The sequence below is a fragment of the Notothenia rossii genome (genome assembly GCF_949606895.1).
Source record: "Notothenia rossii genome assembly, chromosome: 5".
In the NCBI taxonomy this organism is placed as follows: Eukaryota; Metazoa; Chordata; class Actinopteri; order Perciformes; family Nototheniidae; genus Notothenia; species Notothenia rossii.
Window position 1 is genome coordinate 15093279 of NC_136903.1, and position 15043 is coordinate 15108321.

Here is a 15043-nt window from a genome sequence, read left to right on the forward strand (position 1 = left end):
CTATGTATGGTTGTGTGAGTATTTGTCTCTGTTTTTCTCACGCTCTTTGGTCTTTTTCTCCTCTGCCTGTTGTTATTGTCCCTCTTCTGTACCTTCTGTCTGCTGTGGGACCTCCGCACCCTGTCTCTCTCTCTTAGTGGGGCAGTGTCAGGGTGTCAGAAGGGGGCAGCAACTGGGCATGGGGATGATGGGGGGGGTCCTTATCGCAGTGACAGCGTGAAGAGCATGGTGTCAGAGGGAGTGAAGGCTGGGAGGTGGCAGACCGTCCAGGGCCACATGCAGTCTGGAGGATTGAGACCCAGCGAGTGAGTTCAAACCCGGGTAGAAAGAAAAAGTATTTCAGTGACTGTGCAGCAGAATCAAAACCCATTATTACGAGAGTTGTTCCAACACCACTGTTGGGAATGCCTCCAATATAGCCTAAAATGAAAGATCATGTGTCAGCAAGTATGCGAGTGTATGCAATGAACCGATATCTCATTATCATATTATTTTTCTGCTCAATTACTCTACACAAAAACGACAACACGTACTCCATATCCACACAACCTGTCCGATCCAAAACTGTGAATCTGCAACCATCAACAGATATGAGAAAGAACCGAAACAGCTGACATGTTAGCAAGAAATAAGTCAGTCATTTGGCAGTATTTCACACCAAAAAAGAAGTCTAAAAATACGTTTTTTAACACGCTGGTATCACCCAGTACGCAAGTTAAGCTAACAGAATTAGTATCAGGAGGATACAAATTGTATCCATTAAATTATTCCATTTGACATATTCTTACAGGTTTGTGCCTCGGCCACAGCCATGATTAGCTATGAGTGGGGGGGGGGGTCAGGTCACATTCAGCAGGGAGGAAAGAGCAGCTCAGGTGTCAAGGTGAGATTTTGCCCACAGATCATAGTGTGAGCACTGAGGAAATGTGAACCCTCGTCATCATGAGACGATAACAATAGTTGCTGGAGCGGTATCACACTGGCTCAAGCCTTCAGCTGTCACAGTGGGCAAGCTGCTGCACAATAGAGCCTCATGTATGAATCTGCAGGAGAATATGATTTATTTATGTGAGGAACTGCAATGCCTGCAAGTGTACTCTCCAACACGAGACACAGAAATAGTCTCATTTTCACACTGACTTAAGTAATGTCTCATGTCGTGCGAACTCGCTCTTTTAATTAAGATTTAGAAATGTGAACCGCATGCTGGTTACTGACTGCTTTTTTTCCACAGCCATGACATATGACATGAGTTAGGGTCTATAAACAGCGCGTTGTGAATGAGACAGTTAATTTTCAGTTCTTCGTGATGCTTTTGCACCTTCCTTTAGCACCTCGTGCCTGTGACTTCTTCCTCCACAACACATTTACGCTCATCACTACCTCACTCCTCATTCCCTCCTTCTCTTCTCATCTTTCTTTTTGCCCCCTGTCTATAATTGGATTCTATTTTCAGGCTGCTATAAGTGTCTATGTCTCTTGTGTTTGTGTCTCGCACCCCATTTTTCTGTCTCTCCTCCATCGTCACCCTCTGCTCTTATCGGTCCCATCGGTCCCTCCATCATTCTGTCGCTGTGTAAAAGCCACTCCTCTCCAACAAACTGTTTTTCTTTTTGCAAAAACCTTCCATTACCCTTTTTATCCTTTCAGTTGTGACGGTTAAGTATGATGGACACTAAAAGCCTAAATAATCTGAGGTGAAGTAATGCAGAGTAAACTGCATCTACAGTAACTGATGTGAGTGGCTCTCATGACCTCATTCTGGTAGTCTGGGTTACACAGCGATGTGAGAGGAGGATATATTTGGAAATACATATATCGAAGATGATACATGATACTGTAGAGCCAACAAAATAGGAATCAAGTTGGCGTAAGTGCACTGTGATGACATCTAAACAACATGTAAGCAATAACATTTGTAATAGAGGCAATGAACCAGCATTAATAGAAGGGAGGAGTGGAAAAGAAGAGGCTGACAGAGGGAGGGAGTCGTACTGTAGGACTTGGTTGGCTGTTAGGATGTCTCTAGAGATGCAGCATGTATTCAAAAGACTTAGACAGGAAGAGAGGCTATCAGAGATGGAACAAGTCAAGTGACGAGTAGAGGACATGGGGATCGCTCATCAGACCAAAACACCCTCGACGAGAAGGCTGGGAACCTGCAAACGCTTGACACACACAGCGCGACGCGGCCCTGTGCGGACGGTGCACATCCGCCCACTCCCCACGCGAAACACACTCTCACGCAAACAGCACGCTCTGACACACAGGGCGCACACACACCTGGCGCAGACGCACAGGGCGCGCTCACACACTGCGCACTGCTGCCCGACTCGGGCCCATGAGCAGCACTCGGCACACAGCGACCACTCGGGCTGCACCTTCTACTGCTATTTCTGCTACTGCTGTTACTGCTGCTGCCTCACGGTGCTCTCTTTCTCTCTCCTCCTCCTCCTGTCTCCACTTCCCCACGCTCCTCCCCCTCCCACTTCATCCAACATCACTCTTCCTGCTTCCTCCTCCCCCCCAACTTCCTGTTTTGATGCACTTTCCTGTTTCTATCCTGACGTCAACCTGACCTCTTCTCCCATGTCTCCCTTCTGCCCTGTGCCACCATGTCTCATATCTGATGATTCTCTCCCTCTCTTCTACGTCTCATCCCCTGACCACCTCACTTCCTGTTGCCACGGCTCCTCTACCACATCCTCTTCTTCCTCTTCCGTGCCCTCTGACTCCTCTCTCCCTCCTCATCATCCCATCCTCTGCCGGCCGTGGCCTTCTTCGCGCTCTCTTTCCTCCCTGCTCCTCTGCCCTCCCAGCTTTGGGGATCCGGTCTTATCGTACGCGTCCACTTTGGAGCACATCCCCACCCGGCCCCGGACGCTGCTCCGCCAGCAGAGTCTCCAGCAGCCTCTCATCCACCCGCCGGGACCTCTCCTCGGCAACCCCCCCACAACATCCCAGAGTTTGGGACAGTTACACACAGCACCTGGTCAGCCTGGGGGAGGCGGGGGTGCTGGGAGAGGAGAGGGAGGTGGTGAGGGTGGGGGTGCAGGTACAAGAGGCGGTCCCAGAGGTGCTCGGGGCAGCCCATCAGGAGCGGGGGCCTCTCGCTGTGGGGGAGGTGGAGCCAGAGGGCGCTCACAAGCTAATCCTGGCAGCTGGGATTACACGATGGACCAGATGAAAAATCGTGGCCTGGACGTCAAATCCTTCCTGTGAGTCTCTTCAGCTCTAACTTCATGTCTACATGGAGTCTTTGTGGTGTCCCCTGCTTAGGCCTCTGTGTCTATCTGTGTCTTAACGTACTTGCTATGCTATTCTATGCTAACTGGAGTTATTCTATGTGTTTGTTTAAGGTTATTATAAAGCTTATCTGAGAATCAAGTAGTTAAATATGTAACTCTGTTAATCCTAACCAATCTGCCTTTATCTTTCTGTTCTGTTTCTTATCTTTTGGGTATTTTATTTTCTATTTGTATCTGATATCCAGGGAAGGATATTACTTGTCTCTTTCTCAAAATACAAACTCTATATATAGTTCTGATGTTTGAGATTGTGTGATTGGATTGTGTGTGTGCAAGTGCTCAAGATGAAGTCATTGCTTTCACTGTCACACTTTCAAGGAGTTATTCTGAATACAGTTAGAAAGGCAATTTACATGCAGCTAATCATTTGAATGCAGAATGATGAAGTTATGCATATGAGATGAGAAATCTATTATACATTTTAATAAGGATGGAGTTATGAATCTAAATAAGCTGTTGTCTTTTAGCTCTAAGCCCTCAGTTGTATAATCTAATTTATGACAATGTCATAGATCACACAGGGATATTAACCATAATAAATTATGTTTACTAGATGTTGTTGTCATAGGGGGATTATATTACTTGATATATGCTTTATGATCCTTTCAAATCTCGACTGAAACCAAACGCGTTTACTGAATGAATAAATAAATCGTGAGCAATGATAGTTTTCATGATTTATTTGTAATAACCTACAGAGCTGTAGTAATGATCAGTTGAGATGAATTACAAAGCTTCTTATTGAGCAATCTAAAACCCATTTTTCATGAGCATTCAAAAATGACAAGGAAGTTGTGAGATATTGAGGGCAGTTTCTATCCTGTGAAATGTTGTTCAATGTTTACACTGTATGCTCTGCTAAACAGCAACATCTGTTTGGATGGCATCAGCCTGTCTGCTGCAATTTGCTTTACAGGACAGAGCTGGTGGTGCCATCTCACAATATTCATGAGATGGTTTCTTAAACGTCCCATTTCATAGTCATCCTTTGGAATGAATGTTGAATATCCTGCTTAAAGGAGACACACCTAATCCATATTTCATGAGTTATTTCTCCTAAAACGACACCTTTTTTCTCCTGTGACACTGAAACGTTTATGCTAATGGTAATGCTGTGTGCCTGATGACATGTGTGTAAGCATGTGTGTGTATCACACCGTCCACGTGTGATAGTGCATCAGCGGGAAGAACCAGGGTTAAGCAGCTGTGTGTAGGTTTGTGTTAACCCTGGAGCATTGATCTTATGTCACCAGCACCATTACTCCTACAACATATTGTTACTCCAGGCCAGGAGTGGAGGGAGAGCCGATAAGGGAGGGAGGGGTGTGAGGAAGGACACTGCCAAGGTACAACATGTGTTTCATGTCCCTTTGCACAGAATCATTTTACAGTAGCTTTTTACCATTTGTTCTTTTTTTATTTGGGTTAAAGCTTCTCGGGGCAGTTCAGTATGACGCAGCCGGGCTAATGTCACTGGCTAACTGAGCATTAGTAACGTAGCACATGCCACCACCAAGGTCATTGAGAATATTGCCCATCACACGCGACTAAACTAGCCTCTCATCATCGTAAATGTGCGGTTGAGGTCATACTTTATGATGTATTTGCTCCTCTGCAACACCTCTTATGATTGATGGCATAGCGGCCCAGTAATAGACATGACCCATTGTTCAAGCCAGTTAATTTCAATGTTGGCCTGATTCCCTATCTGGGTGAATCACTGCTCTGTGGGTGTGTTGATGTGATTGACACAGATATCCTGCCTTTGGAGCCATTTGACCAAATGGATCTCATGGGTGATTGGTCTTCAAGCTTTTTGGCTAAAAATCAATTGCCTAGTGTCATTAATGTCCATTCCTTCTCTCGCTCCTGCGCCATTACCTTTAGACACATCTACAGAAGTGTTTAACCAATATTCTTGAGTGTAAATGTTCATACTAAAAAAACGTGATGGGAGAAGGGCAATCCAATAGTCATTAATAAATAACCCATATCTAATTTATAGGTACATTCTGAACATTTAGTGAGCTGTAACACATTAACACCACATGTTGCTATTGCTGTAAAAACTAGTCAGCAATAAAGCAGAGAAGTTAAACAGAATAAAAAATAGTATAAATGAAAAAAGTTAAAATGAGTAAAAAAAAGACAGCATTCAGCTAATTAACTACAGAAGTTCTTGAAGATAAGGTAGACTGAGGAAGATCAGATTTAAATTGATCTGAGTTATCTTACTATTCTTTGATTTTGATTTATTTTGTCTCTTTTGTTAAGTAAATAAACATTCATTTAATCCTTGTCAGTTTAATTTCATTTTGAATCATCCTTTCTCTAAATAATTTGCTTATTTTCTCTTATCATTTTTCAAAACGATATAATTATAATTATTTTCTATGAATAGAAATAAACAGTAACACAAAAAAACTTCTATGCTCTTCCTTCGCTCAATAAAAAGTACTTCAGACAGACAATTAGCTAAAGATCATGGATATACAATTCAAATAAGTTGTTAAATGTATATGTTCAAAGTAATGGATAAACAGTTCATATAAAAAGCTAAAACTGATAACATCTCTAAATGAACATTTGTGACGGGTGCCGTGTAGGGGTTTTAAATTAATCTGAAAGTGGCTGTCGTTCAGACATAAAAGTTTGAGTATAGCAGTATAACAGGGAGATTATTAAACCAGGCTTTATGGTGCAGCAAAAAAAGCTTTTGACGTCATTTCAGAAAGATGAAATTGTGAAGTTTGGGGTGATATCTTTCCACAGCTTGGCGGCTCTGTATGCTCTTAGTCGACGTATTGTAACGCAGTGAGAGGCTTAAGCTATAGAATGGTGGGTGTGGGTGACGGGAGGAAGGGAGGGAGGCAGAGAATTAAGAGTAGGATAGGATAGTGATGAGGGGGGGAAAGGGGATTTGGAGAGCGAGTGTAGCGTAATAGAAAATATGAAATGAGAAGAGTGCAACACGGAGAGTGAGAGAGCACTGACCCAGAAAACGGTGACACACAGGGCACCTCAAGATACTATGTCACTCAAATAGAAACAATTAGTCCAGATCTTCTTAATGAGGCTTAATTAAATCTTAATTCTGGAGAAAGGCGACAGGCATGTTCGATGTGAAAGGTGAGTGCGTAGTGAAAGCAGAAGGCAGGTTAAATAACTAGAATCATTACTCTGAGTGTGGTGTGTGGGTCTGTAAATACATAGCTTTTACATCCGTGCACGCTGCTGAATACCACATCCATTAACTATCATTAAATAATCAACAGCAGTTCCCTTTAATTATTTGTTGTGTGTACGATGTGAACACAGCCTGCACCTGTTGTCAGCACCACTTCATTAAAACCATTGCGCTATTATTAATCTGACCTTTTTAGTTTATGGTTTCTTACTAATATCCTTCCCTGGACAAAATGCTTACTGCTGATGTTGCAGATTCTCCTTTATGTCCGTTTCTCTGTAACTTTTCCTTCTGTTTATTCTCCTATGGTCTATTTACCTGCCGCCTCTCTGCTTTGTGTTCTTGCTGTAACCTGAAATAACATCTCTCTTCTTCTCTCCCCCCTGCACCAAACCTTCTTTATGACCGATTTCCCTCTCCTTCGCATCTTTTCTGGCCTCTCGTTCTATCTCTTTATCTTATTTGTTTATGGGGAGCCAGTGAAGGGAAGCTGGTGGTCCTGGCTTTGGCCATTGGTGTGGCCGAGCAAGATGACTTTGCCAATATCCCTGACCTGCAGGAAACAGCGCAGGCACAACCACCAGCCAATCAGGAGCCCCCTCCTGAGAAGAGGTACCAGATAAACTATGAGAGTGCCTGTTGTATGTGTGAGGGAATGATGGTGTACAAATGAAAGTACGTGAAGGATATGATATCGAGGAAAAACGGCAGATGATATCGGAATCTAAGTAGAGGAGAGTAGATTTGTTTTGTAGTGTTTTCGGTGAGTCACAGCACTTAAGTGCTCTGTGCTACGGCCCTGCTACTAAAATAGCACCAGAGATTGACACTGTTACAGAAATAAAAATAAGAGCTGACTATGAATCCAAATGTACGAAAAAAAATCCTGTAAGGATGAGATGAGAAAAAGAGAAAGCAATTTGGATGTAAGCTGTAAAGCAGTAATGAGCTCATAAATCACAGCAGTGAGATTCTTAATGCTACTCCAATCCTTTTTTCTGCTTTTAGGGATAAAAAAAAAAAGAGGCAGCGAATCAAATAAAACATTGTTTGCTCATGCCAGTGGTCTTCTTTTCTTGACCATGATAATTATCTCCCCCATCGCAATGACATTATCCGTCACCATTTCATCTCTATTTGTGTGTCTTTTCACTCCTGCCTTACAGAGACCTCCCATTGGTAATTGTCATATTTCTTTTGTATTTCATGCTTTTTTTATCCAATTCCTTTTCTATTCCTGTGTTCGTTTTTTCCCTCCTGCTCATTAGCTTCCTTCAAACAATCACCCTCTGCTTCTCCGAGAGTCCCGTCTCTGTAGCTGCACCGAGGGGCCCGGAGAGCCTCCTCATTATTCCACAACATTTTAGTCACGTAAACACGCTGCTAAAAATAAACCTTTTCCTTGCCAGCCACCTTACACACTAGAAGCCAAAAATATTTCCACTCATCTATAAGGATGCACCGCTCTTGCATGCGTCTCCAAAAATAATTAGTTAGGCATTCTTTTTAGGAATGGGAACAATGTTTTCGTGGAACAGTTTAAGACTAACAAATGAGTACAGTGGGCGTGTCCTGTGAAACAAAACATTTAACTGCACTTTTTCTAGTGTTGTTCAATTTTCGGCAATGGATGGTGATTTTTGATTATTTGCATCAGTGTGTAGCACCAAAGCCAGAGTGAAATCCAACATTTGGTCCAGCCTTAGGCAGATGCGACACACTTGATTTCCTCTGCAGTCCAATTAGGCCGTTTTAACCCTCACTTTGATTCTGTGACAAATTGGAGACAATTTGGAGATACATAATATGACACACACCTTAAAACAAAATGGCAGGGGAGAGCGAACAAATTCTGATTTACTCGACACACCAATTATTCCTCATTCATAAGTGTTTCATCAATTTGACACATGATTTTAAACTAGGGCTCTATTAGAAAACAGATGGTAACTGTTTTCTTATCTGGACTGCACAGATGCAGTATGAAGCCCTGAACTAATAAGCATCTTTATTTATGATAAAATGTTACCCTTTAGAGTAACACTATGACGACAACTTGTGAAATATATTTGGCTCTTGGTTTGCCTGCCTCATTGTTGTCTCCTGCCCTGAAGCTTTCTGTGGCCTTTTCTGAGTCAACACCGCATGGAGTTGCAAACAAGCATTAAAATATTCTTTCAGCAACAATGTCGCCTTTTGTAAAACATCAAAACTATCTCTATTGCTAAGGATTAGTGTGAAACCTGCCGAGCCACAAAGGTGTACAATTTTCTGTGTAATTTGCTGTGCACATTACATCTGTCTTTCCGAGTTTGTGTTTACCTGGAAACCTCCTTCAATGGCTTGTGAAATCCACTAATAGACTAAACAGAAGGAGGGAACCGCTCAGTCCAGCCGGTGGCCCCGCAGGACTCACCTCGATTTAACGGTGATTGAGTGCATTGTGGCATTTTGTAGATTAACCTGAGGTTCATTTAATTTCTTTCAGTAAAAACAGAATGACTGGCAGCTTACACTCTGTGAACAATGAAGAACTCGGATGTAATAAAAAAAAGATTTGCATATAATGAAAGCTTCAAACGTCTCGGCCCTTTAGTAAATTCTCCTGAGAAGTAAACTAATTCCACCGGAGCCACTCATTATTGTGCTTGTTTCATCATTGATTACAAATTCAAATGTATTATAAATGATTTAGGCACCCTTTAATTGGATACTAAATATAAAATAAACATATGGGCACAGTATATTAAAAATGCAAGGTGTAAGCTTGCTGGGAGTATATCATTCCCTTTGGTGTTAGTGCTGACTTCACAGATGTCTGACCATGATTTAATCAATCATGCTCTTGGCATATTGCTCATTCCAAACCGGGCTCTCGAGCCGGAGACAAAGCTACGCCTTCATTCGTCTCCCTCTCTCTCTCCCTGTGTATAGCCATATCAACGCAGTCTGTGTATTCACATCAAACATGTCCTTTATGTGCCTGCCACTCATCTGCATACCTGCATCACACATGTAATACCTCATTGATTTATTCAACCAAATGAATCATCTGCACGGCATGTGCCTTGCTAATTATTTCAGTCAAACAAAAAGCCTCTGAAGTTAATGTGAATACTTGATGTGACTCTCAAACGTTGGCATCATCAATTCGGACATAAAAGGGACATCTCTCCACTGCTCGTGAATATGAAAGAGCTGCTCTGTGATGCCCTACATGGGAATGAAAGTTACAACTTCAACTGCATTTATTTAACAGATAAAGTCAAGTTACCGAACAGATTTAGATTTCACATAATAAACATGGGTTACCTTAAAATATAATGCATAGTTCAAAATTAAACCAGTGATTTCAAACCTTTTCACCCAAAAACTGTATTTAGTTGCATTTGAACAGAACTTTGTGTATTTTATAAAACATAATAACAGTAAATATTGTAAACGCCAGACTTCAACAGTAAATTGATGTTTAAATATTGATGCATCAGTAATTGCAATCTAAAATGGTCAAATATAATAAATTAGTTTTCTGCAGAATGATTACTGATATTTGATACTTTATGTATATTATGCTGATAATACTTTTATATTTGAAGTGAAGTAGGAGTTTAAACGCTGGACTTTTAACGAGTATGCTTTCTCCACCACTCAAACAGCTTTGCTCTTGACCTTTAACGACAGTTGGCCAAACAATCTGGTTAATAGGATCAAGTATGAGAAGTCCTTCAGGCACAAAAAACAACAGGGGGGCTTTCTTTTGCCCTTCAGCCATGTGTTAATGCTCCACTGTTGTATGGTCATAGTTGAAGGCAAGCCAATCAAACATACTGTTCTCCCCACTGGCCATGAGAAGGTGCGATAGTGCTTGATACTCATGATGCTCCTTCACTGACCTTGTGTGTGCGCTGGCTGGATGAAAGTGTTCTGCGTGGTCTTTTGTTTATGAAGTGAGGCAGGAGCTGACTTAGAGTTTCAACCTTAGCGTCAGTGGTAGTGATTGAGACTTTCAAACCATGCTTCACATTTAAAAGGGAGATTGAGGAAGTGAAGGTCGCATGATAAAAAAGCAGAGGTTAGATTACAAAAGATTGTTGCTTTGATCCTGGGGCCACACATGCTGAGATGTTCATATCCTAGGCATCATCCATAGGTTGTGCGTCTTAGAAAGCGTATCAGGATGTTCGAGTGCCTCCGTGATGCCTCATTGGTCTTCACTCATACACTTCTGTTGCGATTCAGTGAACCTATACTATAGATTCTCCTCCTGTGTTGCTATAAAGAGAAGCCACAATCCCCCAGAGCTTTGAATCTAGATCTCTCTCTGAGCAGACAGCCAACGGTCCAATGAGGATGGAGGTTCAGGACAGAGGAGGCGGGACGTATCTTCGTGCTACATTAACATTCAATCCACTTGCCTGTGGTCTTTCAATTATTCATCCATGCATGTTACATCATTTTGTATAAGCCAATGGAGTTTTCTTCCTGCTCCAGTATACATCTTGTAGATATCAATAAATATAGATCACGGCCTCAAAGACATGATGCACTCAGCGAGGTTTTCTGAGTGTCTGTTAATTGCCAAGTGAGCTATATAATATTGCTTCATAATTTATGAGCTTATTACGTTGCTTAACTTGACGTGAAAGGCAAAAATGAACATAACGTATGGAGGTTGTGACCTTTAACCTAAATAAATCTATATAAATGTGTTTTATTTAACGTCTTGAAAGTGTTTGTGCTCTAACCGCATTAGTCTGAGTAGGAGGAGTTGATATGTCTTTAAGCTAGTGAAGTGTTAGGTCATTCCGAGGTCACATGTACAGTGTTATAGTGTAAAGTGCTAATTCCAAGCTTTGTTTGCTCAGATAATAGACAAAAAAACGACTGTTACAATGCTTCCAGATGATATAATCTGTTTGTACATAAACATGTAAATTGATTATGCTATGCTCTGCTAGTCTGCCCCTCCTGTGAAAGGGGCTTTGCGGCCCGGCTAATCAGCAGAGTCTTCAGGGGGCTCTGCTTAAGACGGTCCCCGAGGCTCCGGCCCCCCGCGGCCATCCCGCTCATTCTAGCATCACACTGGGAATGTTGATGCATTTGCTTATGTGCTTAGAGAAGGGAAAGTAGATGGCACTAAGGCGGAAAAGAAAAGTCACAAAGAGGCGGAGGTCAGTGCATTCGAACATCCATCAGTCCGTATGTCGGGGCAGGATGAGGGAATATTCAGGGTGCAGATCCATCTACCATCCAAGAGAGTAGTAGGACGAGGGAGTACTTATTGTACTCTGCACATCCATGCGTTATGCGGGGCTGAAGGCAGCACTCTAGCCAGCAGCCACTACATGCTGGTACACATCTCATACATACAGATAGATGGATTGTGGTTGGGTAGGGGGATCTATTTTGAGCATTAACCCGGGACCCTCGTATCCTGCCTCATAATCGGTAGCACATCAGCAGCAGCCTCCACATCACAGGCAATCTGAGGATCTAATCGGTATTCAAAACACTTTGATTTGGATTTGTTTATTTTAATGGACTTTTAAAAAAATGTGTTGATGATTTCATGTTGGGAAACTCCCTGGTGCGATTGGGTTATTTGTTTTAATTGAGCTCTGAGAAATCTTGAATGCTTCACTGTAGAGTTTATAGGGAGACCATAAAGAGAGTCAGGGCTCAACGGCCACAGTATAGATAGTGTAGACACTAGGCTCATCTTTGGATTAAAAAGTAATCATGTTTGTAATGCTGGACTGTTTCAAAGTGAAAAGGGCAATTGCCGGCTACCGAAGTCAAAAGCATTGCATCTGAAATACCGCCTCTAATAAAATGAAAACAGACTCATAACGGCGCTTATAAAGATCAACATTTGGCACCCACTGAATTGTCTTGTGGTTTTTCTATTTCCATTTGAAGGAGCAGAAACACAGAAGGCAGCATTTAGCACCTCCCTTGTTGCTGCTGGGTGAAGTGGGATTTCAGTAAGCGATGCTATTTTAGACTCATTTCCAGTTCCAACGTGCAGGAAGTAATTAGTTAACAGTGAAAGCATCCATATTTATATGTCGCAGCAGAATTGTTGGTCGTAGGCTGAGAAGTGAAGCAGCAGGAATGACTCCAGTGTGAATGTACATGCGTTTCATGTGAATTATGTAAGCAGCGCTCTGCTTCACTGCTGTGGTTTTGACTGTGTATGATCCTGGGAAGTATGCTGTGGCCCCTTAAGAATGATAGATCCAGTGGGCGTCTTAGACATTGCAAATACATTACTTCATGGTTCCAGGCGAGCATGTTTGTTTGGGTGTGACATGTTTGCAGAGGGGTGAAAAAAAAAAAAAAAAGAGGGTCTGGGTTGGGCTTTCTTTCTCGCGTCTCTCTCCAGCCTAGAAGTGGAGTGTCTTTCCCCCCCTCCCCCTCTCTACGAGCTGCTGGCCCTCGGTCAGGTAACAAAAAAAAGGATAGTATCACAGGACGGTGAAACCCAAAGTGGCCCCGCCTGCCTCCATGTGTCTGTCCATGTGTGTGTCTGCGAGGTTCTCACCCGTACCTGTCATATATCCTAAACCTTAATGTTCTCTGTGTGTTCGCCTGTTTGCTGCACCCCTCCAAACACACCCTTCCCCGACGCCCAACAACCTCTCGTCACACACACCCCAAACCCCCAAATGTATGGTCTGTGTTTCTAGAGCCGTTGCTATGCCAACAGCCCACTTTCTGTGCCTTAGCTGATGGAGAATGTGAACTCGAGTCCACTCTGCCTCCCACTGGATACTGTAGATAACTGCAGGCTTTAGAGCGTCAATTTCCATATCAACCCCCCTAAGGGTCGGACTGAAAAAGCATTGGCACTGAAATGTAGCAGTTGTAGTATCTCCATCTGCCACAATTAATTTAGCTTTTTCCTGAAAACAATCCTCGTTTATACAATTCATGATCTTCTGTATAATCTGGAGGAAGTATTTTATTTTCTGCAACAAATCTCCAGCTCCAGCCGCTTTGTCTAAACAGCCTGGAGGACGTTCAGGTGCTGTGGAGCAGGGCTGGTAGGAAGGCCATCCCTCGGCTGCACTAGATCTTACCTGAGAATGCACTGAACCCCTGAATGAAGCATGAAAGAGAATGAATAATTGAAGACGTTCACTACCCCATCGATAGTGGGGATGTGGAGGAGGAGGGAAGTGCCTTGCTTTACTTCAATCCCAAAGTCTCTCTCCGTGCTTTAGAGTTCTTTCGAGCTGATCCTCAGATCTTGGTTTAGTGTTATAACCAGCCTCTTCCTCGCCTCTCAAACTCGCCTGCAGTTTAGAGTCTGTGCAAGGGATTAACAAGCCCCCTGAAAATGTAATGACCTCCCTTGGCAACTAATACAACTAACACCAATTGATGAATATTCCCTTCCCTTCCTGAAACGGTTAACATCCCTCCTTCCCCCCCGTCTCGCTCTGGTTCCTTTGCTGGTTGCAGTGATTGTCTGTTTGCTTGTCTTGTTTCCTTGCTTGCTTTTTCTGTCTGTCTATTTGTCAGTATATTTCCCCCCAGTTCTGTCCTTGTCTTCAGCAAAAATGTACACATTATTACATTCAACATCAATTGTCATCCCAATTCGCAGCCCAACAAAAAAGTACATTCTCTCAGTGAGACGCTCGGCAGATTGCTGGCCAGACGGACAGACTTTCTATGCGCTCCTTGTTTTCGGCCTGTCCAAGGCATTGCTCTCACTCTCGGAGTGACAACTACTTGCATATAATATATATGCACATGTAGCCAATGCCAGTTTGTGCTTTGGCCTCTGTGTTCCCAGTTCAAACTTTTAGAGTGTTGCTTAATGGTTGGAAAATCAGGTTAGAAGTCAAGTTAACTTCTATAATTTGTAGCTATATTACTTTATTTCTATCAACGCCCTCTTTTGTGACACTCTAAATGTGCATCTCCTATGTTCTTACTATTTGTCCGTTTCTGTGTTTTCAATGATATTATATTTTGGTACTGTTTATCCTTATCTTCCTATCATACTATATCTCATCTTGTGTTTCTTGCTCTCTTTAACTGGTGATCATTTGTATTTATTGTCTTTTTTTTCTTCTGTGCTCTTTTCTCCCTTTAGCATGTCCACCCCTTTGCCTCTGTTAGATGTATTGTGTGTGAATAGCTCTTTATTTCCATCTCTTATTCTTTGATACTTATCAGACTGACCAAACTAAGCCTTTCTTGTGTTTCCAGGCTTTCCTTCCTTCATTTCCTATCTTTTCTTGCAGCTCTGTTTCTCTCTAATGTGCTGGTGTTTGTAACGATCTCACTCTGTTTGGTTTTGGTTTCCGTAACCTCACTGTTCATGCTATTAATGCTTTCTATCTCTTCTGATACAGATTAATAATTTTCCGCTTTCTTTTTTCTATTTCTTACATTTCTTATTGAGCAAGTCTTTATGATTTCTGTCTACTGTTGTGTGTGTCTGCAACCTCTTTGAGTCTTCTCATTTCTATATGTATGTGTCTCCTTGTATTTCTTCTCTATTTACTGTTTGTTTATCGCCCTACAGTGTTTC

General features: G+C 42.4%; 1 protein-coding gene across 6 annotated transcripts in view; it reads left to right on the forward strand.

The window, feature by feature from the left end:
- The window catches only part of syt7a (synaptotagmin VIIa), an 84479-nt gene that overhangs the window by 51737 nt on the left and 17699 nt on the right, over positions 1–15043 (forward strand). For 2 of the 6 annotated variants that reach the window (XM_079684134.1, XM_079684135.1), the window contains 3 exons: positions 138–305; positions 2820–3218; positions 6976–7107. In XM_079684134.1, coding sequence (XP_079540260.1) covers positions 138–305; positions 2820–3218; positions 6976–7107 — 699 coding nt within the window. Of the gene's footprint in view, positions 1–137; positions 306–864; positions 3219–6975; positions 7108–15043 lie in introns of those variants that run through there. The other 4 variants (XR_013808634.1, XM_079684132.1, XM_079684136.1 and 1 more) reach the window with 3 other exon arrangements.